Source organism: Puntigrus tetrazona, chromosome 7 (assembly GCF_018831695.1).
Source record: "Puntigrus tetrazona isolate hp1 chromosome 7, ASM1883169v1, whole genome shotgun sequence".
NCBI classification, from domain to species: domain Eukaryota; kingdom Metazoa; phylum Chordata; class Actinopteri; order Cypriniformes; family Cyprinidae; genus Puntigrus; species Puntigrus tetrazona.
The window spans coordinates 11,834,184-11,850,198 of record NC_056705.1 but is presented as its reverse complement, the minus strand read 5'-3'; the positions used below and the strand labels follow the sequence as shown (position 1 = coordinate 11,850,198).

Here is a 16,015-nt window from a genome sequence, read left to right as displayed (position 1 = left end):
TTCAGCAAGAATGCACTAATTAAACTGACTCCAAGGAATCTTACAAAATATATCACTTTTTCCAAATAAAATATTAAGCAGCAAGAACACTTCTCAGCATAAGATCCATTATTAATCATTTTGTACCAATAACAACTAATAATGATATACCATGATAATAACTGATCTAGTAGAAACTGATTTGATTCTTGATCCGCACTTAATCCATTAAAAATGCTTGCAAATTATGGCAAAAATTCATGTTCTGAAGAGAAAACATATTTAAAGTCTGTGGTTTTTTAACAATGAAGCTTATATGAGTGGCCCTGCTGACGGAGAAAAAAAAAAAAAATGACGGAAAAGTTAACTTAACTTTCCTTACGTGGAAAGTTTTGCATTACTTAAAGGGTTAAAGTTCGCGGCGTCTGACTCGTGACGGTAAACGGCATCATTTTACGGTGGACAGTAAAAGGCGTCAGCGCTTGCGTTGCACCATACAGCTTTGCCTCTCCTCTGCAGAGTTTCGACTCTGACGCAAACCGCCGTTTAATGCAAGTTGGAGGAGGCACCAATCACTGGCCCTCTCCAGGACGTACTGCAGCATGAGAGCTGATGATCCAAACGCTCCTCACTTGAACCTCCCTTACCGCAGTTACAGCGCTCGAACAATGACATCCTAATAATAAATCTGGAAAACTGCAATGTGAGAAAATAAATAATGGCGAATAATAAAAATATGCAGCGTAGAGCGAACCGCTCTTTTTTTTCAAGTAGTTTGCGCGAAGCGTGAGTTGCTTGTGACCTTCTACCTAAGCAAATAAGGCCGCAGATATATGTTAGATGGGGACAGACCTACCTTCAGCATCTCCTCATGGATGCTGTAATGCCCATAAGAGCTAAAGTAGGCCTCGTCTTCATCTTCTCTCAACTCAGCAATAGCCCCTGAGCGTGAAGGGCCACGACTTGTGTCGGCGTTCAGCACTAGACCTTGTGCCAACAATCTGGGGCAATGCAAACAACACACACACATTTAATATATATATATATATATATATATATATATATATATATATATATATATATATATATATATATATAAATAAAAGACAGAGAAAGGCTTGGTTAGTCCACCAGCACACGTGCATAGGCATGTGAGTGCATGTGAGTGCCCATTCAAAATCTTAACCACTGCAGTGGAATTTTACCCCATCTCTAACTTCTATTGCCCCGCCTCTTTTTTTGCACCTTTATCCACTTCAGTGAGTGTTTGAAACTGAACTCTATGCTGCACCCTGCTGGACCCACTTATACATTACACATCTATCAGAGTTCCACAGTTTAAACTTAGAGCGAACTGTTCTTACAAATATATATATATATATATATATATATATATATATATATATATATATATATATATATATATATATATATCTATATATATATATATATATATATAAAAATATCTATATATATATATATATATATATATATATATATATATATATATATATAAAAAAAATATATATATATTTTTTTATATAATATATATATATATATATATACACAAAAAAACGTTGCAGATCAGTTAAAATTATGATAAATTTGGTTCCAAAATAAAAGAAGACGTAAGAAAAAGGCGTTAAAAAAAAAAAAAAAAAAACCTTGCCATCAATTAACTACATATTAAATTAAGTACTACTGAACAAAATATGGATTTGGTTCAACCTTTGAAACTTGAACAAAATTTTAATTATCTTATCTATACTATAACAACAGTTCCTACCGTAGTTAAATAACTTGCTCTTTAGATTGATAAAACAAAAGAAAGCGTAAGTACAGTAATGCTTTCTTATGACAAGTCTGTGGGAAAAGTATATTTAAAAGACTGAAATGTGAAATTCATATTTCTGTACATGCTGTATGTAACATATCCAGATCAGAGATGTCACATTTACGGTTGTATTTAAAAAAGATAGTTCGCCTAGAAATAATATCCTGCCTCAACTCTTTTATCTGCAGAACACAGAAGAAAATACTCTGCGCTAAACATCGACTGTCACTGCATGGACAAAAATAATCGAAATATCATCTTTTGACAGAATGAATGATAGAATTTTTTAATGAACTATGCCTTTAACCTTTTTCTCCTAATTCAAATTCCTTTAACGTAATTCACTGCTGGGATATGGAGTTTTAATAAAAACTGTGTCTGTGTATGCAGGATTTTTTATTTTTTTTTTACATCTGACATGACTCAAGAAAACACAAAGTAGGAAAATAGCAGGAACTCAAAAAAAAGTCTTCTCAATAACCCTGTCAAAAGTCCAACGGGTGACGTGTTTTTGAACTTCATACCATATGCACGTTTAAGATGGCATAAGCAAATATTTGGTATAATTGCAAACAAACTAAAAATGAACCCACCACGGTTGCATAATATTATTCAATAAGATGAATAATGCTTATCTGAGCTAAAGAGCTGAACCTCAGTGATTCAATACATACAAAGGGTGAGGCTGAGGTTACACTGACTTGAGCTTGTGCAGATCGTCCATGGCCCGGGCCAGAGCCTCCTCAGCTCTCTGAGCTCTGTCTTCAGCCTGTCCGGCTCTCTGAAGCAGAAGAGACACCCGATCACCAGCCGCAGGGCTCAGCGTCACAGCCTCGCTCAACTCTTCAACATCTAAAAACAAAACGGAAGCCAGCAGGTCACTACATTCAAAAGTTATGAAGTGCGTTTTTAACTACACCTATTTAGCAACGACGCACCAACACCGATCAAAAGTGACAGGTACATGTACAATGTTAGCAAAGACTTCCGTTTCAAATACATTTTGTTGCGAGTCTTCTATTTTCCCAAGAATTCTCAGTTTGCTTACACAGAGCTTCAGCAGCACGATATTGATCGTAATAAGAAATGTGCAGAATGAGCGGCATATCAGAATGATTTCTGAAGGATCATGTGACCACGTAAAATAGAAAACGGCAGCAATATTTATAAGTGATGATTCCCATACCTATCTGCAATAATGGGTCGTCTGGTAAAGCTGGTTTCATATATTCGTCGCTGTCCCACGGCACTGGACCATTTGAAGCCAGTCTCAAACTCTCCGAAGAACATTTCTACAGAACACACACAGCTTAGTCAGGCGTTAAAAAGTCATCTTATCACATACACTTGAACTGCGTGTGTTAAAATGATGCTTACCGTAGTTCTTATGTAGTTTATCATCTTTATGAAGCCATAGTCATCAAGCCCTAAAGAGAAATTAAACCAGATTTGTATTTCGAGACCACTTAGCACACTTAGCAATACTTGTGTAGAAAACTCACTGTGTTTTTGGACCAGATCTGGAATATCCACGCCATGATCGGTCTTACAGTGCTGCACCGTTTCAGACACAGAGGTGAGAGTCCTGTTTAAAGACAGACACACACATGAATACAAAACAAAGCCTTGGTTCTTAAAGGATCGGTTTCGACCAAAAATACTAATTTTGAGGTTTTTCCACTTAGACACCTAAACTGCTTGTAAAAAGAATTAAGGCTTTAGTCGTGTGCCATTTATGTGTCACAGTTTCAAATCAAAGCCTTACTCGTTTGTGTAAATAAACAAAAAATAATTTTGTTAATGGAAATAAAAGTGAAATTAAATAAATATACTTAACTAAACACCTTAATAACCGGACAAAAACATCGCTGAAAAATTTTATTGCATTGTCAAAAAATTTTACCAAAAAAGATGGTTAAGCTGAAGCACTAAAGTTATGAAGCAAAAATAAAAACTAAAACTGTAATATATATATATATATATATATATATATATATATATATATATATATATATATACACACACACACACAGTATATATGTATATATATTAACATGACAAACTTAAAATGTTTCTCTTTAGGTTATACATCTAACATTACACTAATAGTGTGTAGAAAAAGATAATAAGACAGTCAAGAACATTAAATTTGATTTATTTTAATAATTTCCTCTGGTCAACATAAAAGCAAATATTTAATTTGTCTTACAAGTATAAATGGGTATGTAAACATATAACTATACTGCTGTCTATTCTCACGTTTTTTTCTGATATGAAACGTTTTATGCAAACATAAACAGATCACAATCATCTCCACTAAGTCATCTTTCAGTTTTTTTCGGTTGTTTTAGGAAGCATCATTATGAAAGTTACCTGTCACAGAGTAAACACGGGACTGTAACGGGTTCAGATCCCTCCTCCATCGACTGCCATTGTTCATCATCACTGTCAGACAGCTCAGGCACATCATCACACACCTCGCAGTCAGCATCACCTGCACCACAGGATGCAACACCGAAATATACAGCTAAAAACACCGTCTAAACAAACGGTTGTATTAAATCCTAGCAGGAAAATAACAGCATTACACCATTTGAAAATACCGGTTAAACAACAAGGTCCAGCTCACGATAATAACGCAGTTTAAGTCTCATCATGGGTTAGATTAAAAATGTGCATCACATTTCATGCATTCACGTGTACCTGTGTACGCTGCCATGTTGTAGTCTCTTGAGTTCGCGATTTTCTCATCCGGGTCATTCTTATTCTGGAGCACTTCCCCCTTGTCGCCACGTGAGGTCGCTGTTTCTTTATTATTACCGGTATTTTCGAACCACATGTTAAATGTCTCAAGTGCATGTTTCTGTATCTGTGTATGTTTTTTTAGCAACCAAACATTAAAAATCAGTATGTTTTGTCATTTTAGAACAACACACAACCTACTACAGTCAAGAATTGCTCAGGAAGGCTTACAATAATACCGTTTAACGTTGCGTGGCTATGCGAATTAGCATTGCCACTTTCTGTGTGGAATTTATTAACAAGCCTGCATTTTTTATTGGATTTTTAAAGGATAAATTAGATGAATCAAGCACACGCGTGAACTCTTTCAATGCTGAACAAAGCCGCCAAATACAAAAAATGAATATTCTGAACGTAGTTGCAATGTATAGCTGCTGAACAGCTTTTGTGCTTTATAATGTGTCATGAGTTTAATATAGCAAATAAATGCTTTTGTCTTTCAGTTGTGACTAAAGAGGTGACTGTTTTAATCCACTTTTCAGATATTGCACACAATATACACCATAGCTGCTGTCAAGTATGAATATAAATTTATTTTCCTGAGCAATATTAAATTACATAAAAAAAGCACCAGAACTCAAAACAAAGCATGCAGAAACACAGCACGTATTACATTAGTGTCAGGCAATGCTGTCAGCATGATAGTTTTTAAATATGATAATTACATCCAGGTCATCTGCGTTAAAATGATATTTTGGTTTGTCCTGCTGACAAAAAACTTAAATAAAGTCTTATTTTTTGTCTCCAATTTTTCCAAGATTGCATATGGCCTTGTTTTCGAGAATTTCCACTTTCTTCTCTCCGTCTTTAAGTGTGTTGACAACCATAGCCCTGGCCACTGCGGTGATGGGAATGGACATTGTAGGCAAAACAGAGGAGAACGCGCCGAGAAATTTCTGGGCCACCCACTCAGCCGGCCTGCTCTCCTCTCTGCTCACTAAGAGCACCCTAGGAAACAAAAAAACAATCACATGTGAAATGATGATTAAGAAACAACTGAAAAAGCAGACCCAAACAACACAAAGATGTCACACTATACGCAGAGAATAAGAAGTCACAAAACAGGCTGTGGGACTTACGCTGGTCGATAGACAGAGAAACGCTCAAACTCCAGCTCTTCAATTTCAGCTTCGACCTGTCCCTGTAAAGACAGCAGTGTCGGATTAGACAAAGGCTGGCTTGAATGGCACGAACACACAAGCTTCTTTGCACTTCTTCGCTCCGTAAACCGAATGGCACGTGCGACCTGAGCAAGTCATGATACCTTGGTTTTCAGGTAGAGAAAGCTGCTGGTATTGTCTGCACCTTTGGAGGATTCGAGGTGGAAATGTGAGCAGCCTCCTGCTTTGGCAAGTTCTGCAGACTTGAGAACGTAGTCATGGTCCACGCGCACAAACCCTTCCTGTAAGCCCACGCAAAATGTAAAAGGTCGGTTTTTTTAGGTATGCAACTAACGAACTACAAAAAATGAACATGAAATGTAAACCCACAAATGTATCATGGCTTACCAAAAACAGAAAGCGGTATTATAATAATATCAATAATATAATCAATAATATAATTATAATTTCTTTGTTTTGTTTTGTTCATCAGCTGCTCAGTTTGCATTTACTTTATGTCACGAGGAAAAACATTATTATACAAATATCTCTGCTGAACCTTTTGACTTGTAATTTTGCAACAGACGAAGATAGTGAGTGAGGATCTTTTATGTGAAGTGGACGTTATCGTCAGTCATTTTTCGTGAGTGCTATCAAGAAAAAAAGTTTTTTGTTTTTTTTTACTTGAAATAACTAAGGTTCAGCAGAAAGTCCTCCATGCATTTATAAAGTTCGCAAAATGATCACATCCGAAACATACAGCTCCTGCTTTGGCCTTGGTTGTTCCTAGGCAGCAGTATCCAACATCATGGCCCCGAAAAGCCTCAGCGTACTCATCTAGCTTCTCAAAATCAACCACCTTTTGCACCTAAAGAGAACAAGGCGAGGAAATAGTCACGATAACGTTTTTTTAATGCATTGAATTAAATAACTAAATACTCATGTGTTATGTGCTTGCTTTATTTAAAAGGATAGTTCACCCAGAAATGAAAATTCATTTTGTGGAAGGCAATGGTTATCATTAGTTACCAACATTTTATTAAATACTCTTTTGTGTTAAGCAGCAGAAAGGAATTCACATAGTTTGACGTTTGGGACAGCTTGAGGATGACCTTAACGTTGACCGGATTTTAATTTTTAGGTGAGCTATCCCTTTAAGCCACTTGATTTGACATTTGGTTTCGGCTACGGTGCATGGACATGATGAAATTCTCAAACTTGACACATTACCAGATTTTCATAGGCTTTATCCTCAAAGGTTAGCTGCCTCCGTCCAATGAGAGTGACCTTGGAGAAGATGTTGTGCTGCACTATTTCCTTCAGCAGCGCCCTTCCAGTCTCCCCCGAAGCACCCACAATGAAGCACGATTTGTTCTTCTGCCGGTAATCCTCCTCCATCGCATTCAGATCCATTCTGTAACGAAGAAGTAATCACATAAGCGGTCGTCTGAATCTCACAACATCATCATGACAGTGCAGAATTAGCACAGGTGTACTATGACAAACAGGTGCGTGACAACCACTTCATGAGCTGATCCTCAAAAGGGCGCTCTGTGGCTCAGTGCTCACTGGACCACTTTCAAATATAAAAAAAATTAAGTTTAAAAATTATGTTTTTAAAATTAAGTATACTCTCCTGCGTTTATATGATACAACTACAGAAGTTAATACTTTTTTTTTTTTTAGCAGGGATGCTTTAAATTCAACAAAAATGATTTTAAAGCTGACCCGACCTGAATGAACTCGAGAAATACTATTGAATTATTACATTCAGACACGCATACGTTTTGCATTTCTAATTTTAATTAATAACAATAAATATTGATTTTAATAATATTTATTTTATTACGCTCTCTTAAATTATTATTTTTTTTCTTTACGTATTTATTTATTTATTTATGGGGGTTTTTTGTTAGGGGTTTTTTTTAGTATTCGTTTATATTATTTACCTAAAAAACAATAACGAGGGAATTCTCGCGAGGTTTGGTTGTTCATAGGCATGTGCTGTGAGCGAGAATCAAAAAGATCACACAGTGAAAATATAGTGACCAATAATGCATAGTGGGTTAGAAGCGACGGTAACACAGTGGTCCGCAATGAATACTTCACCTTGGGATCTCGTCGGTCTCTGAATTCTCCAAATAGTACCAAACGGCGACGAGGGCTACAACAAAAGCAGTGAAGAAGCTTAAGGATTTACTCTCAAATATATTCATTCCAGGCTCGATAAACAGACGTCTTTGGTAGTTGATAGACCGGAGCTTCTTCCTGTTATAGTTAGGTTTCGCATTCAGGCTGCGCATGCGCACTGCGAATCACTGCAAAACGAACACCTATCAAAACTAAGCTGTGCTGCGAGGGTAGTGGCGATGGTGCAGATTGGAGTCTGGCTTGTAATGTTTCCTGAAATTGTTTCATCTGTGCAGCTATTGAAACATATAAAGTCATTAGACTGAAGCAGGAGTGCAGTCACACCATTTTCTGTGCAGCTTGTGGATGTCACTACAAAAAAAAAATTATTTCCCACTGTGTCACTTGTTTCATTTTGTAAAATGGCCTAATGTGAGCCATTTTATGGACAAATCCTTAATAATTAAGTACAAAAATATGATTAATCGTTAAATATACTGCATAGCATATTTTGAATAAAAGCGAAATGAGTTCGCTATTAGTTTTCCAGTTTGTTTTCGCCAAAATATAATGAGGAGCGCTTCACAGTAATAATGTCAATGATTCAGTTATTATCCAGTCAAAAGATTACATGAATTAGCCTATTTAGATGCTGTTAATTTAGTCCTAAGGTAATGTTGCAGCTATGTTAAACGCACAAAGATGAAGATATCAAAAGTCTTTTAATATAAACACACAGTTTATATAACAGCAGGTTATCCAACAAACAGGTAGCTTAAACAAAGATGTCAAGATACTGAACAAAAGAAAACCCGCAGAACTGAATTAATATAGGCTACATGTGATAACAGGCACCCCTACAATCAGGAGAATGAGCAAGTCAAAGGGCAAAGAAACTGTTCTGAGGTTGGTGTTGTCAACACACTACAAAATGTACAGAAACTGTAACTGTAAATAACATTAAAAAAAGTCAATTACAGTAAATATTTAAACAATTCACAGTCTTTGCTTACAAACTCTGGTCAAAGTAAGCATGAGGAGCTCCTAAGAGGTTCTTGTCAATTTGTAGGCACAATCATAGAGAACTTTCAAGTTAGCTCCAGTATCATGGCAGTGAGTTTGGCCACTGTAAGCACCACTTGCATTTTAATTTGTAATTTGAAGTGTAGATTCATCAAGTGTAAACAACAGATGAGATAATTATTGGGGGCCAGTTTTGACCTGTATTACCTTTATTACATGGACAAAAATATGAATGCAGTCGATTAGTGAAAGTCTGACCAGTGAAGGAGTAGATATGAGATCTGGACTCCACATCATAGAAGGAGACCAGACCCTCCTCGTAATCCACAAACACACCCACCTTCGGTGGTTTCACTCTCAGAGACAGAGAGACACCAGATTCAGTACAGGCCGAATATTCTTTCTCATTCCTCAGAGCCAGAGTCCAGAATCCATTCCTAGGACTCACTATGACTGATCCCTTTCTGTTTACAGATTCTCTGGCCACTCCTAACGTCCAGGCAGTCTTTCCTTCCACCAGTATCTCAAAATAAAATCTCCCTGAGGAGAATCCCTCTTTTCCCAGTACACAGAAGTTGTGATCAAACCTCTCTGGGTTGTTTGGGAGGTAGTGATTAATGTCTCCATGTCTCACTTGTTTTCTATCATCAGACAAGACAAGCTGACGATGAGCTGTATCAGCATCCAGAGTCACATCCACTGAGGAGCATGAAACACAATGAATACTAACATCTCAAACATTTAATAAATAGCTTAATATTTAATATATAGTTTAACATGTAACGAACACTGCAAGTAATTATATGTATAGCTAGCTATCATTGTATTTAACAACGTTAATGCGTGGGAAAACAACAGATGCTCATTGTACCTTCATACTGCTGCATCCTCCTTAATACTGTGAAGACAAATAATAAAACATCATCACTGAGAAAGCTTATGTTTATAAATTTTTTTTTTAATATTGAACTGATTGATCTGTTGTTACACAAACGTATAAGCACATAGTTTACTATAGTTTGCACTCATGTAAAATCATATTTAGCATTGTCAAAACATAATCTACACTTCTATAGCACTTGTCACTTCCTGCTTAATTGCACATAATCTTTTTTTTTTTTTTTTTTTTTGCACATACTATGTCTAGACATAGACATTTTTTTCTTGCACACACTATCTCTACACCCCTCCTAGGACTGCCACCTTAATGTGGTGGAGGGGTTTGAGTGCCTGAATGACCCTAGGAGCTAGGTTGTCTGGGGCTATATGCTCCTGGTAGGATCTCCCAAGGCAAACAGGTCCTAGGTGACAAGCCCGAAAAAGAGTGGTCCACCCCACCCCTTATGGACAACAATAACAATAATAGAGTCACAATGTCACCCGGTAAGGCGCAGCCAGGACCCCGCCATGAAGCCAAGCCAGGGGCTGGCATACGAGGGCCTGGTGGCTGGGTCTTGGCCGGGCTCAGCCTGAAACAGTGGCGTGGGGCCATCCTCCCATGGGCCCACCACCTGCAGGAGGGACCCCCTGATCTAAACCAGAGTGGTGTTCTGTTGTTGGAAATCTGTGCTAGTCACGGTCTGTCCATAACGAACACCATGTTCAAGCATAAGGGTGTCCACCAGTACACGTGGCACCAGAACTCCCTATTAAAGGGGGGGGACTCGCCCATCACCCTGGCTAAGGTCACTGAGGTTGTTGAGAAGCTCCTCAGTGGCAAGGCACTGGGGGTGGACGAGATCTGCCCAGAGTACCTCAGGTCTCTGGATGTTGTGGGGCTGTCTTGGATGACACGCCTCTGCAGCATCACGTGGACGCGGGGGACAGTGCCTCTGGACTGGCAGGCCGGGGTGGTGGTTCCTCTTTTTAAGAAGGGGGACCGGAGAGTGTGTTGTCTAACTATAGGGGGATCACACTTCTCAGCCTCCCTGGGAAAGTCTATGCCAGGGCACTGGAGAGAAGAATCCATCCGATAGTCGAACCTCAGCTTCAAGAGGAACACTGTGGGTTTTGTCCTAGAGAGGGAACACTGGACCAGCTCTATACCCTCTTCAGGACACTGGAGGGTTCCTGGGAGTTTTCCCAACCAGTCCACATGTGCTTTGTGGATTTGGAGAAGGCATTCAACCGGGTTCCTCGCAGTGTCCTGTTCATTATTTTTATGGGCAAGATTTCTAGGCGCAGCCGGGGGCCGGAGGGGGTCCGGTTTGGTGACCACAGGATAGTGTCTCTGCTTTTTGAGGATGATTTTGTCCTGTTGGCTGCATCTGGCCAAGACCTACAATGTGCGCTGGGGTGGTTTGCAGCTGAGTGTGAAGCGGCTGGTATGAGAATCAGCACCTCTAAGTCTGAGGCCATGATTCTCAGTTGGACAAGGGTGGCTTGCCCCCTTCAGGTTGGTGGGGAGCTCCTGCCTCATGTGGAGGAGTTTAAGTATCTTGGGGTCTTGTTCACGAGTGAGGGGACAATGGAATGAGAGAGATCAACAGACAGATCGGTGCAGCTTCAGCAGTAATGCGGTCGCTGTACTGGTCTGTCAGGATAAAGAAGGAGCTGAGCCGCAAGGTGAAGCTCTTGATTTACTGGTCGATCTTCGTTCCTACTCTCACCTATGGTCATGAGCTTTGGGTCATGACCGAAAGGATGAGATCCCGGATACGAGCGGCCAAAATGAGTTTCCTCTGTAGGGTGGCTGGGCGCTCCCTTAGAGATAGGGTGAGGAGTTTAGTCACTTGGGAGGAGCTCGGAGTAGACCCACTGCTCCTCCACATCGAGAGAGGCCAGCTGAGGTGGCTCGGGCATCTGTTCCGAATGCCTCCCGGACGCCTCCCAATGGAGGTGTTCCGGGCATGTCCAACTGGGTGGAGGCCCCGGGGAAGACCTAGGACACACTAGAGGGACTATGTCTCTCGGCTGGCATGGGAGCGCCTCTGTGTTACCCCAGAAGAAATGAAGGAAGTGTCTGGGGAGAGGGAAGTCTGGGCGTCCCCACGACCCGGCCCCGGATAAGCGGAAGAAGAAGAAGAAGAAGAAGAAGAAGACTATGTCTACATGTATGCATATTTATGCATTTATCTGTCTTGTGCTATATGTGTCCTATGTGTTCTGTGTTAGCGTGTTGTGTGTTTATTGTAGCCTGTATTGTTGCTTTGGATAAAAGCGTCTGCTAAATGACTAAATGTAAATGTATGAGATAGATTTGTTGTATTTGACCTCCACCTACCAGACTGACTGAGTTTCTCGTCTAGAGTCTCCTGCAGCTGAGTCAGGGCTCTCCTCAGAGTCTCCACACTCACATCAGGGCTCATACTGATCTCAGGCCAGTTCCTGGTGTGTGGAGGACCGCACGGGGATGGATCAATCTACAGCAGGAGAGAGTAGACATCCCTCAGCGTGAGTGTTGTCCCATGATGAGAACAGACAGAGAGACACTGACCTGTAGGAGCTGTAGGTGATCCTCTGTGTGTAAGAGATGATCCAGCTCAGTGTTTCTCATCTTGAGCTCAGTGATTTCCTGCTGCAGCTCTTGAATCAGCTTCTCCTCCTGTTTCTCTGCTGCTTTCTGCTTCTCCTCCATCATCTCCAGCAGCTCAACCTGACATCTCTCAATGGAGCGAATCAGATCGCTGAAGAGCTCAACATTAGCTGTTTTATCTCGCTCTGTGCTTTTCTGAGAAATACAGATTTGTCTTAATTTGCTATATTTATAAAGCAAATCAAAACTTTATGCATAAAATACTGAACATCTTCAGCTCACTTTTCTGATTTCTGCTGAATGTTTGATGTCTTGAACCTTCTTGATCCTGTCCTGGATCATCTGCTGCACGTCTTTCTGTGTCTTCATCAGCTGAGTCTATAGACAGGCAGAAACATACAGACATTTTATTTGCCATCTTCTGACAAAGGATCTTGTTCAAAAATTTACAAGCAAACTATTAAGGTATGTTTGATATTGTCAATAACTCCTGCCTTCTTCTCTGTACTCTCCTCCTCTAGAGTAACAGTGTTGTGAGTCTTGTGGTCTCCATCAGTGCAAAACACACACACATACATCTGATCATCTCTACAGAACCCCTCCAGAGGTCTCTCGTGTTTTGGGCAAATATAGTCTCTTATATTCTCCACAGGGTCCATCAGTTTGTGTCTCTTCAAGATTGGGACTCTCTGATGAGGCTCCAGGTGAGTTTCACAGTAAGAGGTCTGACACAGCAGACAGGACTTCAGAGCTTTCTTTTTTCTTTCATCACAAATGTCACAGAGAACATCAGATTTTCTCAGACCAAGCACAAACTGGCTACTTTTTGCCAGGCAGATCTCAGTGGGCACTGAATTAGCCTTCAGATCCAGATCGAAAGAAGATTCAAGGTCCATAACTACATCACCTGGTGAGATGTTAAGATCTGACAAAAAGGAGAAATAATTAAAGTCTATTGTTATTGATGATGACACCCTAATTTCTTGCTGTAATAATTCCAATGACCATTGAAATAATTGAATAATTCAAATAACCGATTCAAAGATTTAAAAGATAACGTTCATTGAATAGGAAAAACTAGATGCAGTCCTTTCTGTTTACTTCAATAAACAAGATTTATGAGCAAAACTGTGGTCATACCAGAGTAAAAAGGGTTCTTTAAAAAGGTTTTTTCTACATGTTTTTGACATGCTTGATCAACCGATGGTTTGACTGCAGGAGTTTCCAGTGCAGACATACATGATAGTGAAAGCATACGTAGGAATAACACAGTAGAAATGGAATATAGCACTAATATAAGAGGAAAAAAAAAAAGTACTATATGCAGAAATACATGTGGGGGAAATGTAATTGTTCAAATAATTGTACACATGTTATAAGTGTGAAGATATGTATAAATAGGCCAGATGTGACGAACAATGTATAGTTAGAAAGTTTAGTTGGGAAAGAGAAAGAAACTAATACCAGCTTCCTGCATTTGATCATTCACTAATTACATTTTTTCAGTTACTTACCTATAGGTGCATCCATACTCCCTCTCCTGCCTTCTCGTTTTGTTAATGTTGGTAAATATTCTGCCATTACTTCTTCTCTCTGAGCCTCTTTCTAAGTTACATAGCACACGTCCCAAATTAGAGCAAGAAAAATGATCGTGGTTTAAAGTGTGAAAATCTGAGTGCTTCGAAGTGCCATTCATCTGCTCCTTTAAGATTTGGGTTTAAGTTCCTTAGTCTAAGCACAGTGGAATGCTTTTCCTGTTCAGAGACAAACAGGTCTGACTTGTCTGCGTGAGTTTTTTTCTTCCGGCAAAATCTTAAAGTTTTTCTTTTATGAATCTGTGGCTTTTGTATTTCGCAAAGCATTATAAATGGTAAAGCACTGAAAGTAAATATATCATTAAATATCAGTATTTTCTTTCAGACCATGACCCTGATAATACCTCACAGCAAAAACAAAAGTTTTCTTCTTTTTTAATGTAAACATTATTTAAATGGAAGTTTTTATTTAAGTGTTTAATCTTCAGATTAATAAATAATATTGTTTCATAACAAAACAAAAGAAAAAAACAAACCAACATATTTTACTGTTTCATGGTTGAAAGTTATTATATATTATTTAATTCTTTAACCAGACTTTACTTAGTACATACACCAATGCTAAATAAGACCTATTTATGAAAATATATTTTATTATTATTATTTCTCTCTATTTTCAGTACATACCTGTAAGTATCAGCAGTGCTTAAAACATAAAAAAGTTGAAATCCATCAGTTCAGTTTCACTTTTACCAAAAACTCTCAGTCTCAGAAATGACTCCTCCTATATTATGGATATGAAACAGATCAAACTACTTGATTTAAATTATTCAAAAGGAAACTGGTATAGAAATCATTTACATTAAGGTATAATACATTATCAAATAAAGTCAATACAGTAAATAAGAGTCCTTTTTTAACCTTTTTTAATCATTATCTTTTTCACAGGAGACCATGTAAAATGTATTTAATCAGTTAATTAAAACCCAGAAAAGCTACAATATAAAATAAAATGTTAGCCCCTTATTTAAATGTAAACAATTGTGTATAAGCTTTTCCAGTAGGTGTCAGTATGAGTCCAAGAGCATTGTTTCTAAGCCTGAGTTCATCTGATGTTTAATGCCTTCAGAAGTTAAGCTCTTGCCTGCCAGTACCGGTGGTTTGGATGGTGAAATAGCAATACGAAATAAGTGTTAGTGAAATCTCTTTCTCTTACATGTTTTATCTGTGCTTAATTCGTGTAAAACTGCGGAAAGGCAATTCGCAAATGAACACATTTCATCAGTGCCACTTGAGGAAAACGTAATTCAAGTCTTCAAATACAGCAGAACTGCATCATTAAACATATCAAAGTTGTAAACGAAACGGTTTCCAATGAAGCCACGCCATATGCTCCGATCCTTTAAAGCAGATTTTATTGTCCAACTGTTTAAATTCCAGCTCTTGTTCAAACGTTTGTTGGCCGCTGGTATGAATAGACCCATATGTCAGCTGACAATCCTCTTTCAGATGTTACTGAACAAATGCGGCGGAGATTTATAGAAGGCTATTGATATCAGCTTTCGTTATTCTTTCTTTTTTAAATGATTAGGGAAAACGGCTTTTTCTTAAGGACGGACAAATGTTTTTGCACAAGTCCAATAAACCATATTTTAACACGCGCAGCCACAGACTTCATTCTTGGGCTAGAACGAAATGACTGTAAATTCGGAAAGCAACCCACGGTGCAATCTGCCCGTGCGATGAATGAATTTTCCCTGCTGATTTTTTAACTTTAAGCCTCCTTCTGAAAAGCTGCTCTTTTTCTATTATCGAGCTTAAACCAATCTCGTCGAAGGAGAAGGAAGAATGACAAAATGCGTCATGAATGAATCCACATCCCCCTCGCCGCTTCAGACAAAAGGCTCGGATCTTGCTGTCCTGTCGGTAACAGGGCGACCGCGGTGAGCTCTGGAGATGCCGGCGGAGTATAGTCTGTTAATTACCGCTGAGTGGAATCAAAATGGCTTCCCATTGTCCCGTCTTAGTGGGGGTTTGTGGCGGCCTGCCGAGGAGAGATGGCTTTGTGTAGGCCGCTGTCATACACACATGTTGAGTCATTGTGGCCTGGCTTCGATCGGATGAACGTATGTAGGAA

General features: G+C 38.9%; 3 protein-coding genes across 6 annotated transcripts in view; all 3 read right to left on the bottom strand.

Annotated features, from left to right (window-relative positions):
• Window positions 1-4,667, bottom strand: part of prmt3 (protein arginine methyltransferase 3) — a 47,773-nt gene extending 43,106 nt beyond the window's left edge. For 2 of the 3 annotated variants that reach the window (XM_043244985.1, XM_043244986.1), the window contains exons 1-7: window positions 4,517-4,667; window positions 4,187-4,307; window positions 3,316-3,398; window positions 3,191-3,240; window positions 3,000-3,105; window positions 2,515-2,665; window positions 836-980 (exon numbers count right to left, since the gene is read on the bottom strand). In XM_043244985.1, coding sequence (XP_043100920.1) covers window positions 836-980; window positions 2,515-2,665; window positions 3,000-3,105; window positions 3,191-3,240; window positions 3,316-3,398; window positions 4,187-4,307; window positions 4,517-4,652 — 792 coding nt within the window. In that variant the 5' untranslated portion in view covers window positions 4,653-4,667. Of the gene's footprint in view, window positions 1-835; window positions 981-2,514; window positions 2,666-2,999; window positions 3,106-3,190; window positions 3,241-3,315; window positions 3,399-4,186; window positions 4,308-4,442; window positions 4,483-4,516 lie in introns of those variants that run through there. The other variant, XM_043244987.1, reaches the window with a different exon arrangement.
• Window positions 4,668-5,128: 461 nt separating this feature from the next.
• htatip2 (HIV-1 Tat interactive protein 2) lies at window positions 5,129-8,024 on the bottom strand. Its single transcript, XM_043245778.1, has 6 exons — window positions 7,825-8,024; window positions 6,946-7,129; window positions 6,476-6,583; window positions 5,880-6,017; window positions 5,695-5,756; window positions 5,129-5,563 (listed from the first exon to the last, which is right to left on the bottom strand). The coding sequence occupies exons 1-6, from the start codon at window positions 8,016-8,018 to the stop codon at window positions 5,347-5,349; spliced, it is 903 nt and encodes a 300-aa protein (XP_043101713.1). The 5' UTR covers window positions 8,019-8,024; the 3' UTR covers window positions 5,129-5,346.
• Window positions 8,025-8,548: 524 nt separating this feature from the next.
• Window positions 8,549-14,159, bottom strand: LOC122349652 (E3 ubiquitin-protein ligase TRIM39-like). Of its 2 annotated transcripts, XR_006251474.1 has the most exons (8): window positions 13,858-14,158; window positions 12,838-13,268; window positions 12,626-12,721; window positions 12,305-12,538; window positions 12,092-12,230; window positions 9,740-9,766; window positions 8,954-9,567; window positions 8,549-8,883 (listed from the first exon to the last, which is right to left on the bottom strand). XR_006251474.1 is itself a non-coding variant. In XM_043245777.1 (7 exons), the coding sequence occupies exons 1-7, from the start codon at window positions 13,922-13,924 to the stop codon at window positions 9,020-9,022; spliced, it is 1,542 nt and encodes a 513-aa protein (XP_043101712.1). In that variant the 5' UTR covers window positions 13,925-14,159; the 3' UTR covers window positions 8,549-9,019. The 2 variants fall into 2 exon arrangements, 1 of the variants encoding a protein (XP_043101712.1); XM_043245777.1 differs by having other exon boundaries at window positions 8,549-9,567; window positions 13,858-14,159.
• Window positions 14,160-16,015: the final 1,856 nt, after the last annotated feature.